This window comes from Glycine max, chromosome 1, assembly GCF_000004515.6.
Source record: "Glycine max cultivar Williams 82 chromosome 1, Glycine_max_v4.0, whole genome shotgun sequence".
NCBI classification, from domain to species: domain Eukaryota; kingdom Viridiplantae; phylum Streptophyta; class Magnoliopsida; order Fabales; family Fabaceae; genus Glycine; species Glycine max.
Window position 1 is genome coordinate 53,020,020 of NC_016088.4, and position 17,249 is coordinate 53,037,268.

General features: G+C 33.4%; 2 protein-coding genes across 6 annotated transcripts; one reads left to right on the top strand and one right to left on the bottom strand.

Annotated features, from left to right (window-relative positions):
• LOC100786239 (protein misato homolog 1) lies at positions 1-6,478 on the top strand. Of its 2 annotated transcripts, none has more exons than XM_003517237.5 (9): positions 1-286; positions 642-743; positions 1,118-1,163; positions 2,177-2,252; positions 2,778-3,141; positions 3,647-3,896; positions 4,204-4,446; positions 4,519-4,638; positions 5,711-6,478. In XM_003517237.5, the coding sequence occupies exons 1-9, from the start codon at positions 215-217 to the stop codon at positions 6,154-6,156; spliced, it is 1,719 nt and encodes a 572-aa protein (XP_003517285.1). In that variant the 5' UTR covers positions 1-214; the 3' UTR covers positions 6,157-6,478. The 2 variants fall into 2 exon arrangements, with proteins under 2 accessions (XP_003517285.1, XP_006573621.1); XM_006573558.4 differs by having other exon boundaries at positions 642-729.
• A 5,479-nt stretch (positions 6,479-11,957) lies between these two features.
• On the bottom strand, positions 11,958-15,774 carry LBD4 (LBD domain-containing transcription factor). Of its 4 annotated transcripts, none has more exons than XM_041016461.1 (4): positions 15,499-15,774; positions 14,837-14,850; positions 13,658-14,699; positions 11,958-12,230 (listed from the first exon to the last, which is right to left on the bottom strand). In XM_041016461.1, exon 3 carries the CDS (start codon positions 14,628-14,630, stop codon positions 13,716-13,718), a length of 915 nt encoding a protein of 304 aa, XP_040872395.1. In that variant the 5' UTR covers positions 14,631-14,699; positions 14,837-14,850; positions 15,499-15,774; the 3' UTR covers positions 11,958-12,230; positions 13,658-13,715. The 4 variants fall into 4 exon arrangements, with proteins under 4 accessions (XP_040872395.1, XP_014631596.1, XP_014631595.1 ...); XM_014776110.3 differs by having other exon boundaries at positions 15,301-15,774; XM_014776109.3 differs by having other exon boundaries at positions 13,658-14,850.
• Positions 15,775-17,249: the final 1,475 nt, after the last annotated feature.

Below are 17,249 nucleotides of genomic sequence, written 5' to 3' on the forward strand. Positions count from 1 at the left end.
GAGACGGAAAGGGAAAATCGAATTCTTCCGCCGTCCGCGGAGGAGAGTAACCATTTTCATATTTCAGAGGCTTAAAAATTAAAAACTGAAAATATTTAGCATCACCTGAACACCAGAAGTTACCCTTTGCCTCCAAAAACCAACCTAAGGTATGTTTCTGCTTTGAGTTTGAAGCAAATAATTCATGCAATTCTGTGACTGACAGGAAGCGAAAATGAAAGAGATTGTGACTGTCCAAGTTGGTGATTTCGCCAACTTCGTTGGTTCTCACTTCTGGAACTTTCAGGTTTCCATGCCTATTTTTTGTTCTTTTTAATTTCTATGCGCTCTTAATGTAGAAAAAATTATACTATCAACCAATTACGAATAATCGTTGCTATATGTTTTTTAAAGTAGTTATTATAAAAATCAACGAACTTATTATATACAGCAGTTTGTAATTAGATGAAAAGTGTAATATTTCTTTACACTATCACTGCATGCACTGTTTACTCTAGTTTATTTATTTCGAATTGAGCTAAACCTTCTTTCCTTTTTTTTTATTCCCCAGTTGAAGTTGATTGTCTATAACTGAAAGTACTGTTGATTGAGCATGTTTATTGTTTAATCATGTAACGTTTCATTTGTGTTCAATTTGGAAGGATGAGTTGCTTGGGTTGGCTGGGAATCCCTCTGCTGATTCAGTCTTCAAGAATCAGGATCTTAACATGGATGTTCTTTATCGTACTGGTGAGACACAGCAGGTGCAATTTTCTGTAGTTGAACTATAATTTTTTTTTTAGAAAATAAATAAATAAATTAAATATCTTGTATGTAACCAGAACTAGAAGTATGTTTTAGCAGATAGAATGAGATGTTGTGTTTGGACTTTTCTGGTTGGTATACTGCTATCTAGTGTCTCCATTTCATGTGCCATTTCCACATTACCTATTGCACCAGTTCAAACATTAAAGTATGTTTAATTTGATTGTGTGACTATTAACTGATACTCTTATTGTCTAGTTGGCATGTTTTTGGTGGTGGCAAGGGAAAATGGGGACAGATGATTGAAATCTGTAGATTAGAAGCATTAAATATTATTCTTATGCTTACACCATTTTTGGTTAAATGTGTGCAGGGTATCCCTTCATATACTCCTCGCCTACTTTCAATAAACTTAAGAGGTATTTAATTTTTAAGTATTTAAATTATAGAAGAATAATATCAGTTTTGTTCCTTTTTGGCTTTTGCCATTTTTATAGGATCTATTTGCTGCCATCACTGTTCTTTGAGTTGATGCTGCTATGTTGCAGCAAAGGATTCATGGTTAATCTTACATTCAAGTGAATTCTGAAAAAAGAATACTAATTAAAAATAATTACTAATATTTAGTAGTACCAGTTTAGTTAGGATACACTGTAAAGGTTCATTAGTAATTGTTTAAAATTTTATGATACTACTAGTCAACCAGTCTTTTAATTTTAGACATGGAAATCATGATAGTATGTTCTTTTGCTGTCCAAAAAAAAAATGATAGCATGTTATAGGAAAATTGTACACAATATATAACAAAATGAATCACACTATAACATGGTTAAAGGTTATAGCTTGCTTTGTTTGTGAATCTGAGGAAGAGCAAGAGATTCATCATAAAAATTGGGAAGCATTATACAGTGCTAAAAGCAGAAGACAACTTATTTTCAAAATGTGAACAATAATTTACTGTACTTTATAACTAAATGACTGGTAATATAGCTTGGAAAGTTATGAATAAGGAATATAAAATACCAAAGTTGGTTGTAGATAGTAGATATTCAAGATTGTTGATTTTTCATCGAGGTCAATTCTAGATGTTCAGTTTCGATGTGATTCCCACAACCCACATATTAAAACTTTTTATGCAACGTTATAGCATTTCCTTTTTGCCCTTAAAGAGCTGAATAAAACACAATATCTTGCTTATGTGGTGTTTCCTTCTTGGACTTCAATTTTTGTTTCAACATCATTGCTACTTCCATTTATTCCATGTTAATATTGTCTTCTTTTAATCTCATGATGTTAGAATGTCTCAGTGTAAACTTCTTTTAGCCTTAGATTAATTATATTATTTCTTATCCCTTTATTTTTCTCTTGGTGCAAGCTCAATTTGTCCCCATCCTACTTGTAATCTATTCTTGGGATTTTGCAACCTTTTCAGGATCCCTTGGATCTATGAGTTCACGTGGTACGTTGTATACGGAGGTTGCTTCCACAACACCAGATGTTGTCACCTGGTGAGAGCTTTTAGTCTATACTTTCATAATGATGGTTGAAGGAGGTTCTTTCTGAAATGGATGATATTGGGAATTTTGATTTCTGTTGTGTGAATCTTATCTCTGAGTTACTAGTTTTTTAGTGGATTCATTGCTTTTCTTTTGTAAATATTAGCAATATGGAGACATCATATAAGGTCAGTTTTGAATAGTTTTGACATATGAAATATCTGAAAACTGTAAGCGAGAGGGCAGTTCTTTGCTACTATGAAAACATACAAGAAAACTCAGATTTAAAAGTATGCATAATTATTTAAAATGGTAATTTTTCTCAAATATATAACTTGCAAACATTCTAATTATATGTATCTTCTATTGTTTGTGTTGAGCGTCAACTTTAAGCCTTCTAGGGTATTCAAAATTTGAAATTGTTTTGCCTGCCTCTTTTTATTGGACATGAAACCTACTCCATCAGTTATATCTGTCATTCTCTCATGGTTTAAATTTATGTTCTAATGGATTAAATGCCCTTACACCAATGTGCAGGACTGGTAGAGTTTCCACCCAAGCCTCTGAACCTTATAAAAGAAATTTGTTCCTACAAAGACTTTATGAAGAAGAGGAAAGCTTGAATATGATAAATGAGATCCGTGGTTCGAATAATGGTTCTCAAAGTGAGTATGAGGATAAGGATATAACTGAATGCCTAGAAAATGGTGTACAGTTTTGGACAGACTACTCAAAAGTACATTATCACCCCCGGAGTCTATATGAATTAAATGGAGTTTGGGCACATGTTGAGGAATTTGACAATTATGGAATTGGAAGGGACTCCTTTGCTTGGGCTGCGCAAGGGGAAGAAATTGGTGACAGGCTTCGATTTTTTGTTGAAGAGTGCGACCATATACAGGTAATGACTTTTAACTTTTCCGATCTTGTAGTTGGGTTTGTGGGTTACTTCTCGTGTATAACTTTCACCCTTGTAGTGAGACAATGAATGGAAGCAATATCCAGCGACACAATATATTTTCTTTAGATTTCACTTTTTCGATCAATTTTTATTCTTAGCTTTCATTTTTTGTATGGTCCTTTTTTATATATGAAAATGCATGGCATATGGCTTGACATGAGTAATTTAGTTCAGTAAATATAAACTCTATGCCAGAAGTACAGTATTCTTGATTCTCTAAAATGCTTATCTGACATATTAGTTTTGCGATTCACAATGTTACTTTATGACTAGATACCCTGCCTTTTTCTTGTTCAACTTTGTAAACTTTGGTGTGTGATTTTCAGATTGATGTTATTATATGTATAACCTCAAACATAGAGCCTTTGTCCATTAAGTTCTAAAAGAAAATTAATTTTCGTTTGATGTGCCCTGTACAATCTTTAAATTTTGACTATTTTGACAGGGATTTCAATTTGTAGTTGATGACTCTGGAGGTTTCTCTGCTGTGGCTTCTGAATTTTTAGAGAATATTGTAGATGAATATACAAACATTCCTGTCTTACTGTATGCTGTCCAAGGTTCTGGTTCACGCACAAATCTTCAGAGCAGGAAGCGTGCAGTCTTAGAGGATCTTCATGATGCTGTATCATTTTCAAGATTATCATCCTACTGTAAACTTATTGTGCCTGTTGGTCTGCCCTCCTTAAGTAAAAGTAACAATCTTCATCACATACAATTTATTATCTTAGACAACACAATAGTCAATATCCTTCCTTTGATAATAGGTAGCAAGTATTGGTGTTTGACATGCTGATACTTTACTAATTTAAATGGCCGGATATCATTGATGGCATTGAATTGTGTTTTACTTGTTCTAATATGATACTATTTCCCTTACCTATGTTAAATGCATGTGTTGGCTGGCAGATGTACAAATTATAGATTCCAATACTCTTATTCAATTTTACTAAATCTTCTTTAGATGTCATTGTAAGTTTCTTTTTTCCTCTAATTTCATAGGTAAAGCTTCCAGATTCCTCCACATTGAAGATGCAAAGCATTACCACTCAAGTGCAGTTTATGCTGCCGCACTACACTCCATTAGTCTACCTTTTCGAATGGTTCCAGTTGGGCCTACTGCAGATGCTTGTTCTGTTTCTGGGGCTGTGGATGTTCACGGAGTCGTACAAATGTTATCAGGACAAGGAAGGCAGAATATGGTGTCAGTTCTGGATGTTGCCATGCCAGCACCAGCTTTAACTGGTAAATGTGATTAATTTTTTGGGTAAATATTGATAAGAGATGTATTTGATTGGTCCTACTCTTGAAATTCAGGGGAACAGAATGAACTGTCTCTGTTAGAGATTTTGCAGCCGTTGACCCCACAAATAGCAGAGGATGTTGAAGACATGCAGGCTATTGAACACATGACTGTCCATGGAGCTCTTGCATCAGGTATTGGCTACAGAGATTTAGCGATTAGTATTTTTTTTATGTATGTTTTGCTTGTCTTTAAGGGGAGCCTTGTCTCAACAGTTAGAGTTGTTGGCATGTGTGACTAGGAGGTCACGGGTTTGAATCGTGGAGTCAGCTTCTTGCAAATGCAAGATAAGTCTGCGTATAATAGATCCATAATGGGTCTGATCCTTCCCTGAATCCAGCCGTTCTGGGAGTCTGATAGCACCTGGTTGCCCTTTACCTTGTGCTTGTCTTAGTCTTCTAAACTTAATAAAACAGTAGTCTCTACTTCAAGTTCAATGTTTTTGGTCCATATCTAATAATCATATTGGTTTAATTTAGTGTATAGTATATTTTCTAAATTTCAACCTTACCATTCTGTGCAAGACTTATCATGAAAACAACAGATTTTAGGGTATCTATCTTTTATTAGTTAGTGAATCATTGGAGGCAGCAAAGCAACATGTCTCTGTCCAAAAGATAAAATGAAAATAAAAATATATACAAATACATGTTTTGTGGATATGCAAAAGAACTCAAATATGTTAATAGAGGTTTGCAATGAAGACAACTACCAAATTTCTATCATGAAATGTTTGATAATACCATTGATTATATCTATCTTTTTTAATTTTGAATGAACCAAGTGATAAATTACTATATGGTTTTATGTTGTATCATAGCGTAACAAATGATATTTGGTCCGCGGTTTTTGCTCTTTTATGAATCCACTTTTTTTTGTTTGTTTGTTATGGAACTCTCTTAAGTTAAATCGACAGAGATTCATCAATACTTGTATTTAATTAGACAGATAAGCTTATTTGTATTTTGAAGTTAAAAAAATGTGTATCATAGGTACTTAGGTACTCATAAGTCATAACCATTGGTTAGTTTGTTACATTAGTTAGGTCAGTGGGATGAAATACTTTAAGAAAGGTATGTTGCTTATCAACATGATTTGTTTTCCTTATTTAGCCTATTTTTCTGTTCTGTTTCTTTCCTAATTTCCCCTCCTTTGCATGATTGTTTTTGTCTCAAGTTTCAATCCTTCACTGTTTTGTTTCTATAGAAGGTCATCGTGCTTCAGTTGGTGAGGTAAAGGATACCGTTGATGCTGCTTTTCGATGTGCCAATACAAGGCCAATGTTCTGTCATCTATCTGTTGCTCTTAGTCCCTTGCCAATCCCCTTGCCTTTTCCATCAATATTTGGGAACAATGTTGGCCAGCACGGTGAATTGATGAGTGGTCAAATTACTAATTCTTCACCAAAAGGATCCCTCGACATCCATTCCATTCCCATGGCTGCCAGATTACGATCTAGCAGTATTGTGTTACCACTCTTGGAGAGTAAGCTGCGAAATCTTCATCAGTTTGGAATTCAACGAGGAGCAGCGGGGGCTGAGTTACTTAGGAGTTGGGGCTTTGGCCAGGAAGAATTGGTGGAAATGGAAGAGATGTTGTCTAAAATGGTAGCGGCATTGCATCCTCCTCAGTTGTCATCAGATTCAGATTAGAATATATGCGTTGTTCTTCCCAAAAAAAGAAAAGAAAAAACCAAGTCAGGTAAAAATTTGTAAGGCTACTGATTGTAACAAATTTGCACTGTGCTGCGCTGGCTGTTCATGCCTTTTGGCAATTGTATAGGTTTCATGCTTTTTGTTGGTTAATTCCCCGAAGCCAGATAGTTGATTTTTTCTTTACAGGTATAAAGAAGTGTTATAAATGACATCTGTGGTTTTGTGTCTTCTCATTCTTGTAACTTGGGTGCATGATCAGCGACCAATACTGGTTTTTGGGAACTCCATTATGGGATTAACCTTGCCCGTGGTTTGAATATTTCATCATATAGTTATTGAAGTTGATTCGTGTGGTGGCTTTCAACTTCTCGGCTCTCATTAATCATGCCTTACTTTTTACCAAGACATTATTTACAGAGGCTCTTCGTTGGCCGTCAAGTGGCATGCCACTGCAGATGCTCAAGTTTTCTAGAATCTAGAGTTAGTCGTTAGTGTTGTTTTTTTGTCTTCGACCTGGTTTTCCATCACAAAACATTTAGTTTTAATTAGGGTAAACTATCAGTTCCTAAACTTTTTACGGTTTTTATTTTTAGCTGCCGAACTTTTTTTTTATCTGTTTAGTCCCTTAAATTTTTTTGGTTCTTATTTTTAGCCCTTAAAACATTTTTTTTCATCCATATTTTAGTTATTTTTAAGGACTAAAACTCTAAAAGTACAAAAAAAGAGAGTTAAAGGAATAAAAAAAATCCTAAAAAGTTTAAGGAATTAAAAGATAGTAAATTCTTTTAATTACTTTGATGCATAATGGTTTCTATCTCTAAATTTAAATTTAAATTTAATTAAATCCACTTTAAAAATGTAACACGGGAATAAATAGTGTAAAGTTTTTAGAATTTTAATAATTGCGCAATCTCATAAACTTGCTTCTGGAATACATTACAAGATGTATTTAAAACTTATTTCTTGAACGTGAAAATAAAAATTATTTTCGGCTGATGAGGGGTATAAATAAATAAAAACTAAAAATTCAAGAGTGTGAATAGCAAAAAAAAAATTGCGTAAAAAGTAATAGCCTAATATTTATGTGAGGGTTGATTTCTATTCTATTTAAGCCTTCATTTTTATGGGGCAGGGGGAACTTATTTAAAACGAACACACTAGAGGCTATCTTTTGTATTTCGAGGAGTTATCAGATTTACCATCTAATCTAATAAAATTACTTAAAAATGTCTTGTGATGTATTACTTAAAAAAAATGTTAAAAATGTATATTTTTGATATTTTTTAATTACTAAGTAAAATTGTTTATTTTCTAATCTAATAAATAAAATAAAATAGTGTCTTGTGACACATTATTTTTTTTATAATTAAAAATATGATTGTATAATATAGGGATTGATTGAAATAACACTATAAATTCTCTCGGCCAAGCTATTTTGTAACACAAAGGAGTGAAAAAGTAGTGTTCGTTTTCTTTTTTGTTGGTTTGTTCTCCCCGCCTTCCAAACATAGTATCTAGTTCAAGAATGAATAGTATATATAAGGAGCTAAAAATAATATTGGTGTGAGATCATGAGACCCCACGAAAAAAGCTTTTGATAATTTTGATCGATCGACCTTGTGTTTCGTTGTGTAAATGTGTAAGCTGTTATATATTATCACTCGAACCTGCAGAAGATTACCAACATCACCAAGGTTATTCTTGATGCATATTACTCTATGACCCTCGTGGGGCTACAGTGGCTACGTACACTACATGTTAGTGTTATCATATAGGAAAATTTATCATTCTTATTTTTTCCACCCTTCAATCAAATTCATCCCTTTGACTATAGAATAAGACAATGCATCAATCCGGAAACAGAAGCATGATTACATTTCATAGTATTATGCCATTTCTCCCCAATTCGTTGACATCAGAATTCCCCCGGCAGAGAGCCTCACAAGTCAAAACCAAGCCACGGTGTTCAGATTTTACAATATAATTTGGGTTTAATGGTGCAGTTCATGTTCATCACTTACCAGTTACCAAGAATAAATTTATTCCCGTCATTCGGTTTGGGTTTCTATTGGCCGAACAAAAGCATGATAACATTTCATAGTAATTTCAGCACAATATCAGTTTAGTGAAATGAAAATTGAAAAGAACAATGCTATGAAATGCAAGCTCTAGCGCTTATGCAGTAGGGTATCCACTGCTTTATAATGCTATTGTTTATTAGTTTTATTTAGCATACGGTCTAAACCTTGTTCCAATGGAAATAATTAAGGAGTTAAAAAATAAAGATTTTTTTAATCAAAATTATGGGGGAATATGTATTATAACATTAAGTGTTATATCGTTTAGTGGATTTTTTTATTTAACTTCTTAACTATTCTTCTTAAGATAAACCGTTTAAATATAAATAAATTTTAACTAATTTTAATATATTTAATGAAATTATCTACAAAGTATATCCTTTTATTCATTTCAAAATTTATTTCTAATAATTCCTTTGTTTTTCGTGATATCTACTGCATAACTTTCAAAATGGAGAAAGAGTATTCCTGTTTGAAAAAATTCTTATAAAATTGAAGTCTTTCATCAATTAACATGAATGATAGTTTAGGGGATGAATTAAATCAATTTATCTGAATTTTCAATTAGCATGAATTAGTTTTTATTTACATTCAAGCCTAGAGTAGTATTTATTTTATAAAATGAGTATCAATTTTTTTTTCTATTTTCAATTTTAATAATACATTTTAAGAATTTTTTTTCTTAACTAATGTCTTAAAACACAAATTAACATTCAAACAATCACACATTTAAAAAAAAAACTCAATTAAGTAGCATTTTATCATTTCTCATTTTATTTTAAACCATGTATTCAAATAATCAATTTTCATACAAAATTCTATAAGTTCACTTTTTTCTCCATTACATCATTATTTATCTTGTCACGCACTTTTCTTTCTTCTATTCCTAGCTTTCTCCCTTGTTTAGAATTTATTGTAATATTTTGATGCATAAATTAAACAATATCACTATTGTATTTTGGGCCCGAAGCACATGCCGCATCAAAGTCAATTACCGAAATCGGTGAGCATGCAGCAAGCCACGGTTGAGTGATCACATATTGCAACACAGTATGAACAATACAAATGGACTATTAATTATATTGGACGAGAAGACACTTATTAATTGACTTTCATGCAATCTTTGTGAAAAGAAAAATAAAATTCTATAATCTTTGTTTTGTCAACTTACCATGAAAACTTTGATTGCCATTTGCCAAAATTGTCGGTTATGCACTAATCACTCCATTAAAATATTGCGCTTTCCGTGAAGCTGTATTTCTTTGAAGCGTTTATATGTGCCATTTTTGACTTTATGATCTATTTCTGAGCAAAAATAATAATAAAATGTTTCCAGAAACACCGTCGAAGAAACAGCAAAAGATTGCCATGACGAAATGAGATTAGGAATGTGGATTTCACAATACTTACAAAACTCGAATCATGCACCAGAACTCTACATATTTCAGTGTAAAGACGTACATTACTGGTTTATATAGCGTCTAAGCAAATTTCTTGTGGGAGCTGAATACTTCTGCAAAACCTTAACAAAGTTACGTGTTAGGGTACTGTTGTTTAATTATTATTCTCTAACGTGACATTTTATGCCACTGTCAGTCTTTATGTACAACATTTTTATTTCTAATTTAAGAGTCTGTTGATGAACTTATATACACAGAATAATTTGCTGCACATGTAGTTAATTATGATATAATGGTGATGACGATAAATACTCTCGATCGCCTCTAGGTTTGAGTTTTAAATACAAAAAAAATATAATGAAATATTATTGAGATAGGACGTTTATGATAAAAAGATAAAAAATTAAAATTCATAGATAATACAAACAACTGCTCAATGATAGATTTTAGATTAACAGTTACTAATCTAATTCTGAAAATAGTTCTTTTGCTCGCAGAATCTACTGAGTTTTGCGCACGGAGCCAACTTAGGAAGTAAAAGGAAACGTTAGGGCCTTCTTTATATTCAATTTTCATTTTTTTTTAAAAACTTTTACTTTTTTAGCTAAACAATTTCATACTACTCAATAATTAATTCTTCATACCAAATTTATTAATTTATGAAAATGATTTCTAAAACAAGTGTTTAATAGCTAAAACAATAAAATAACTTGAAGATGTTTTCTTATCTTCTTTTTCCTATTATTTAATTTCTTGATGAATTTTTTTTGGTGAATATTCCCATTTAACTTCTTTATGAACATCACACTCTTTTACGAGAAATAATCATTTTTTTTTTACAAAAGAAGCAACTATGTTTAAACTAAGTGGAATCATTGAGTGATATTTTTTCCCAAATATTTAACATATATTATTAAATACTCAAGAATCAAATTTAATACTATAAATTTTTCTAAATTAAATTGATTGGTGCACCCCTTTCCGTACGTATATTTCACTAAGGATATTTTTAGCCCATAAAACTTATATTATACCAATAGAATCTTCACATATAATTATCTACATTCCACAGTATTTAAACCAAAGAAAAATTCTAGCAATGAATATTGTTAGTATGTATTTTTTAATAATAATAATAATAATAACGATAATGAAGATTAAATCTGAATCTCAATGCATATTATTCAAATTCTTTCATTATTAAATCGAATTTAGTGGATCCTTAGTATGTTTACACTAGGAAAGTGGAAATATATTTTAAAAATTTAATTCAATTAAAAGTAGTTAGAATAATAAATTTTACACCTAGGTTATATATGTAAACAATTAGGCCATATAATTTGAATTACAAATTTAAAATTTAATTTCAATTTTAGAATATATGTATAAGATCTAAAATTTAAATAAAATTATTATGCATTATTAAAGAATTAGTTATATACTAGTATATATTAATGAGGTTGGATTATGTTGAATTTGTAAAAATAATGGTTCAAATTAATTGGGCAAGGATGAGTTAGCAACAGTGTTCGTGGTGCAATTTATTTTGATGTTTGTTTAAAAACTAAAAAGTCATCCACATGAAAATTATAATAAAATTTGAAATATCTCAAATTGGACCGGTCAGTGACATAAATATGTAAAGTTTCTAATCATTCATTTAAAAGTAACAAAATTTAAGAAAATGAGAGAAAACTGATAAAAAAAAGAGCTAGGTTGGATGAATTTAAAACTTATTAAGTCTTTTTTTTTTTACCAAACTCAATCCTTTTTTTATATTAATGCCTATCCAAACTAATGTTCACCTCTATTGTTAATTCTTAGATGTAAAATTAACAATTTTTAAGATGTTGGTTACGAATTAGAAATGGTAAAAGTTAATTATTTATAATTCTACAAAATTGTTATAAGTTGTAATTTAAAATTACTTTTGAATATATAACTTATAATTAATAAAATAATTTTATTTTTTAAAATTATAATTACATGTTCAATTCCAGACATTAAACAAACAATTATATATTTTTTTTCAATATATCATGTGTTAGAGAATGAACTCGATAAATATATCATGAAACAAATTGCTTAATGCAAAATAGGTAAATTTTACTCAAATGTATCACATAGTTAGTGTGTTGCAAATCTTCCTTCCACACCTAAACGACAATAATAACGTGTTTGGATTCCCATCCAACTCAAACGTGGATTAAAAAAAAAAAACTTTTGGTTACTTTTGATGTACTGTGATATGAAAATTTGATTAAACATGAATCATGCATGTTAATCCAAACACACATAAATCTAAGGGTGATAGAAATGATTTGACAAACACGACTTTAAAAGCATTCTGAATTCTGATTTACAATTTAGTTTTTGACAAAAAGAAAATAGGTAAAACGTAGCTACTGCTTTAGTTTAAGAGGGGGAAAAAAGGGACAACAGATCCTCAAGATCGGTGAAGATCTTACTTTTGCAATTGTCTCCTTTCAAAGCCTAGCAGACCGAAGCGGATAAATGAATCTAGCTCACGCACGTGCGCTTCGTCGACCCCCTCTCTCTCTCTTTGCTGTCCATTTGTATCCGGCAGGTAGAACTGAAGAAGAGGGCCAGAAAATAATTAAGAGATATCTAGTGTATAAAATGTTAACACTGAAATTAATATAGTCAAATAGTGATGCAACAATTATTTACATGCATCTTTGCAAATCTTTTAAATTAGTGCATGGCACATAAACATTACCGTGATCTCTGATATAATCTATTTGCTCAAATACAATTATGGACTATTGTCTTTCTAAAGGCAGTTTCTTCTTCTTCTTTTGTTCAAACTAGACACGGTGTACTTATTTGAAACATTAAATATTCATATGGCAAATCAAGATAAACTGTTTTTTCATTCTTATTATTGAAGCACTCAAGATATAAAACGTGAGTGGGTTGTGATTACTATTTAAGGATGCCACAAAAGCAGACCAAACCTATTGCCGGGAATTGGATGCATCTTGTATTAAATACCAACTTAATTTTCGGCTGGCATGTCGGCTTCCACAACTTACTACCTTTCAGAAGATTAGCTTGTAATACCTTTCATTAGGCAAAAATCAGCAATCACAATGAGGCTAATGCAAACAAAATGCTAGAATAGCCATTCTGATTACAAATGCCAAGGACTTGAATTGAGAGATTGCCAAATTCCCGTAACACCCCCATAGATACCTTAGCTTAAGAGCACAACATAGGTTTTTTGGAACATTTGCAACCTAAATATGCAAACTTTCTTTTGTTATTCAGCATAGTGTTTTGACCTGACCACCGATGGAATGACAAATTTAAGGTGTTGGTTGGTTGAGGAAAATATATATTTTTATTTTCAAAAGTCTGTATAAAAATATAATAATTTTTATTATTTCATACAAAGTTTTTAAAAAAATATAATAGGACTATTTTTTGTAGTTAAAAATTAAACAAAATAAAAAAATGTTAAAGCAAAAAACTTTGACTTGAATAATTATATTATACTTTATAATTTCATTCTTTCTTTCATCTGCCATCTACTTTATTTATTTTCCTCTTATGTCGTCTCCTTTCATTTTGCATCAGATTTCACGTCTATCGCTATCTTTCTCATCCTTCCCCTACTTGTCTAGACTTAACATTTCCTTACTCTTCTGACTTCTCATAATTGATGAACCAGATCACACGTCTATCACTTTGAAAACACCATTCCTCTAACCGACCCTCTACTTCCTACCACGAGGACTGATATTCGCTTTCTCCTGCCACCAAACTAGATTGCCCTCGTAATGAAAAAGCTAGCCAATAATTACAATCTCACACAGAAAAGCATATTAAATAATCATCATTCATAAACACAGATCAGTTCATCAAAGTTATAGAAAAAAAAAAAAAACTCACGTGAACAAGAGCCATAATGAATTAACACCAGAAGAAGGGGGCCAAAAAAAAAATAAAATGGAAACCCCACAATGGAAAATTGTTTACAAGGGAAGAAAGACATACCTAGGCTGAAAATTGTTGGACTCAAAAACACAAAGGCGTTGAGCTGCAAAATTGGAAATCAACAAGATGGACCAACACTCCTACGCTCCTCGTTATCAGAATGTTGCTGGTGAAGGGGCAGTTGCGACTCATGATGGGTTTGTTGCTTCTGCTGCGGAGGGAGAAGTAGCTGCGCCTCAAGAGGAATGTGATGAGGATGATGATGATGATGGTGAGGCTCTTCTTGCTGCGGTTGCTGCATGTGGTAAGCGTTATCGAATGATCCCAAAGCCAACGAAGGAGACAACTGATCAGCAGAGGCAGCAGCTGGGGACACTTGGCTGAACCCACCAGCAGAAGAAGCCGAACCCACATCGAACCCACCACTGAACCTTAGAAACTCCTGCTGCTGTTGGTGTTCGTAACTCCTAAACATCTCTTGCTGTTCCCTCGCCGCCACAGCGGCAGCCAACTGCTGCGCCTCCAAGATCTGCTGCTGCTGCTGCTGAGGCGCCGGCTGTGCGTCGCGAATCACCAACTGCCCGCCGTGAACAGCGGCCGTCGCAGTCGGCATGTTCCCATACATGGCTCCGGGAAAGGGGTTGTTAGGGTGTTGTTGGAGCATGGGGGCGGGAATTCCTTGAATAGCTTGGGGGCCAATATATGTTGCGAGTTCTTTCTTTGCATTGTTGAGTTCGACCTGGATCTGCCGGAGCTTGTGTTGGAGGACGGAGATGAGGCCGACACATCCGTAGACGGGGTCCCGGAGACGCGCCTCGGCCTCGTACGCGAGGGACTTAACGGCGTCGTCTCGCTGCGCCGCGCTGAGCTCGTTGAGAAGCTTCGCCACGTTGCTGGCGCCGAAAACCTTGTGCACGTAAGCGAACCTCTGAGGGTTGTCCGGCGGAAAGTACGGCGCGAACACGCACTCCTGCGTGCACTTTCGCCTCAGAAACTTGCACGCCGCGCACGGCGAGTTCGATGATGATGACATCTTTTCCAATCTCTCCTCTTCTCTCTCTCTCTCTCACTCACTTTTGTCCCTCACACACCGAGGCAGCTTCTGCGGTTAATTAAATCGTGAAATTATATTATATTAGATCAAATCCCTAATCAAAATTAGTAGTAGTACTATGGTTTGTTTCTCTTTCTTCGATTCAGCGATCTAATTAGTATCTAGCTTTCACAACCCTGCAGTACCTGATTTTATTTTTCTACGCAAACAAACAAGAGAGAGCGAGTGAGTCAAATGGAGATAACAATAAGAATAATACTAATAATTAAATCGCCATAGCTGTAAAAAAAATAAAAATAGAAGGCATGGAAATTGAGGAATCATTGAGAATAACAAAATGGATTATTATTCAACGAAGCTTCATGTTCCGATTCGTGATCGCGGATTTTAAAAACAGATTTCAAACGTGATATTATTAAACTAATCTAGGTCATTAAAAGCGTCTCCTAATCCTTCCTCTTTCTTTTTTTTTTCGACAAGAAATTAACCGACACGAAAATGACCAATAAACGATTCAAATACGGGAAAGGAGAAAATCAATAACTTTGGCGCAATAAGAAGAAGGACGTCGAAATCTTGAAAGACGAAAATCTCAGCGATTTTCTTTGGGGAAAAAAAAAAGGAAAAGAAGAAGAAAAAAAAGTTGCACCAGTAGATCTGGATACGGCGTTGTTTGCGTGGTGGTGAATTTTGAAGACACGAAAGACAAATCGAAGGGTTTCGCCGGAGAAAAGAGGTGATGAGATGAGATCCATCAGTGGCTCATAATCGAAATTCCTGTGATTTTAGAAACAAAAAAAAAAATGGTTAATAACAAGCTAGAGAGAGAGAGAGAAAGAGAACTTACTGTGACCAGCTGTGAATAGATCGGCGCGACGGAAGATAGAAATTGACATGAGAGAGACAAAACGAAAGAGAAGAGAGGGGAATGATATATAGAGAAGGAGGAAGGCCTTTGTTTGTTTGTTTTCTAGTTTCTTGAGCACTACTGCCACAAGCGTAAGAGCTTTCAAGACCAGCTACCCTTCCCTTCTTCATAAATCTATCTTAATAAATCCTATTTCGTCCTACCCTATATGTCTTCCACTATCATTGTTATTTACGGTCACTATCATTATTTTCTTAACTGCCTTCTCTTTTTTAGCAATACTTTATTATTATTTATTATTATAGATTTTACTAATCTTTAACAAATTTAGATTTCCACATTTAATATTTGTTAATAGAGAGATGAGTTAGTTGTCTCATCGCTGAGAGACCAACTCACAATAAACAAAACGCATATATTTATCGGAATTTTCTGCCTTCCGCAAAATCTAGTCATCAAATTCTTGATGTGATTATATAGTTCTACGAGCAAATGATTTGTAGCTTTTTGTGATGTTGATCGTATTTAAGACTTTCATATAACCTTACCTAGATATGCTGTGATGTTCATTGTTCAATTTGTGCCACAATTAATCGTCATGCATGTGTGTCATAAATCTTAAATGACAGTGGTGTACTAGTATAGGCATTGAATTTGTAGTTCCCAAATTTGACAAACCAAGTTTGAAAATAAAATTACTGATATATATAGCTGTTATCTTATGGTTTATTTCAGTACTGCTATAACAGTTTCTTCCCAGATCCATCTCCTCTCTTTTTTCTAAGTTAGTTTCGAACGTGGAATTGACTAGTTTATCTATATACATATTGGTTTGTAGAACCTCCTCTTCTCCACATAATAAGTATGAAAACAAGTGTTGTAAAATTGCACAAAGCTTTGCTTCCCCTCAACTCTTATTTTATAATTTTTCAAATTTTCAAAGTTTGAAGAATATTGATCCACGTCATGACTTGGTGCATTTTTCTCGTACCAAATAGCACCACTTAATTATTAATTTCATTTTGACGTTTAAAAATTCTGAAGACTTCTTCAAGTGAACATGTTGGTCATTTGTTGCACTTTTTTTTTTATTAGGAATTAAATCATCTACTCCTTTTTTGTTTTCAATTTTTTAAGCCACAGTAGTTATTATTGTTATTTTCTTCTCACTGAAATATTCTCTAAACCTTTTTATCTTTAATATCAATTATAAGACTAATTTTTAAATCTATCGTGGGCAAGTGTGTAAATGGTGAAGTATATGTAGAGTAGTACTGGTATTGGGTGAGAAAGAAATTAAAAAGCACTTGAATCCTAAGCTCGGGGACAATGTAAAAAGTGAAAACATAGTAAAATAAAGAGTGTGAGAGAGGGGGGGGAAGTTTGATAGTTAAGTTGAAGATCAGGTTTTTACTGCAAAACGCAATGATGATTGTATTTTCTTTATGCACTGCAGACTGCAGCACACGTCCGTGTACCGTGCGCGTCAACCCTATTGTGACCGCTCGCTCCCGTACCCTCTCTCCACCACTTAGCCACAGTTGTCTCTAGACCAAGACAACGCAACCTTCAAACACAGGGAGATTTTCGTAATCTCACCTCCAAAGCGAGGCGTGCACGAGTAACGAGGGGGGTTTGAGTGTGACCTGCTATTCCCGGTCAAAGTCGATCGTACTGAAAACAGCCCCAAAAAGAAGAGTGGCTTAGTTGTTCCTCTCCTCCCCCGTTCT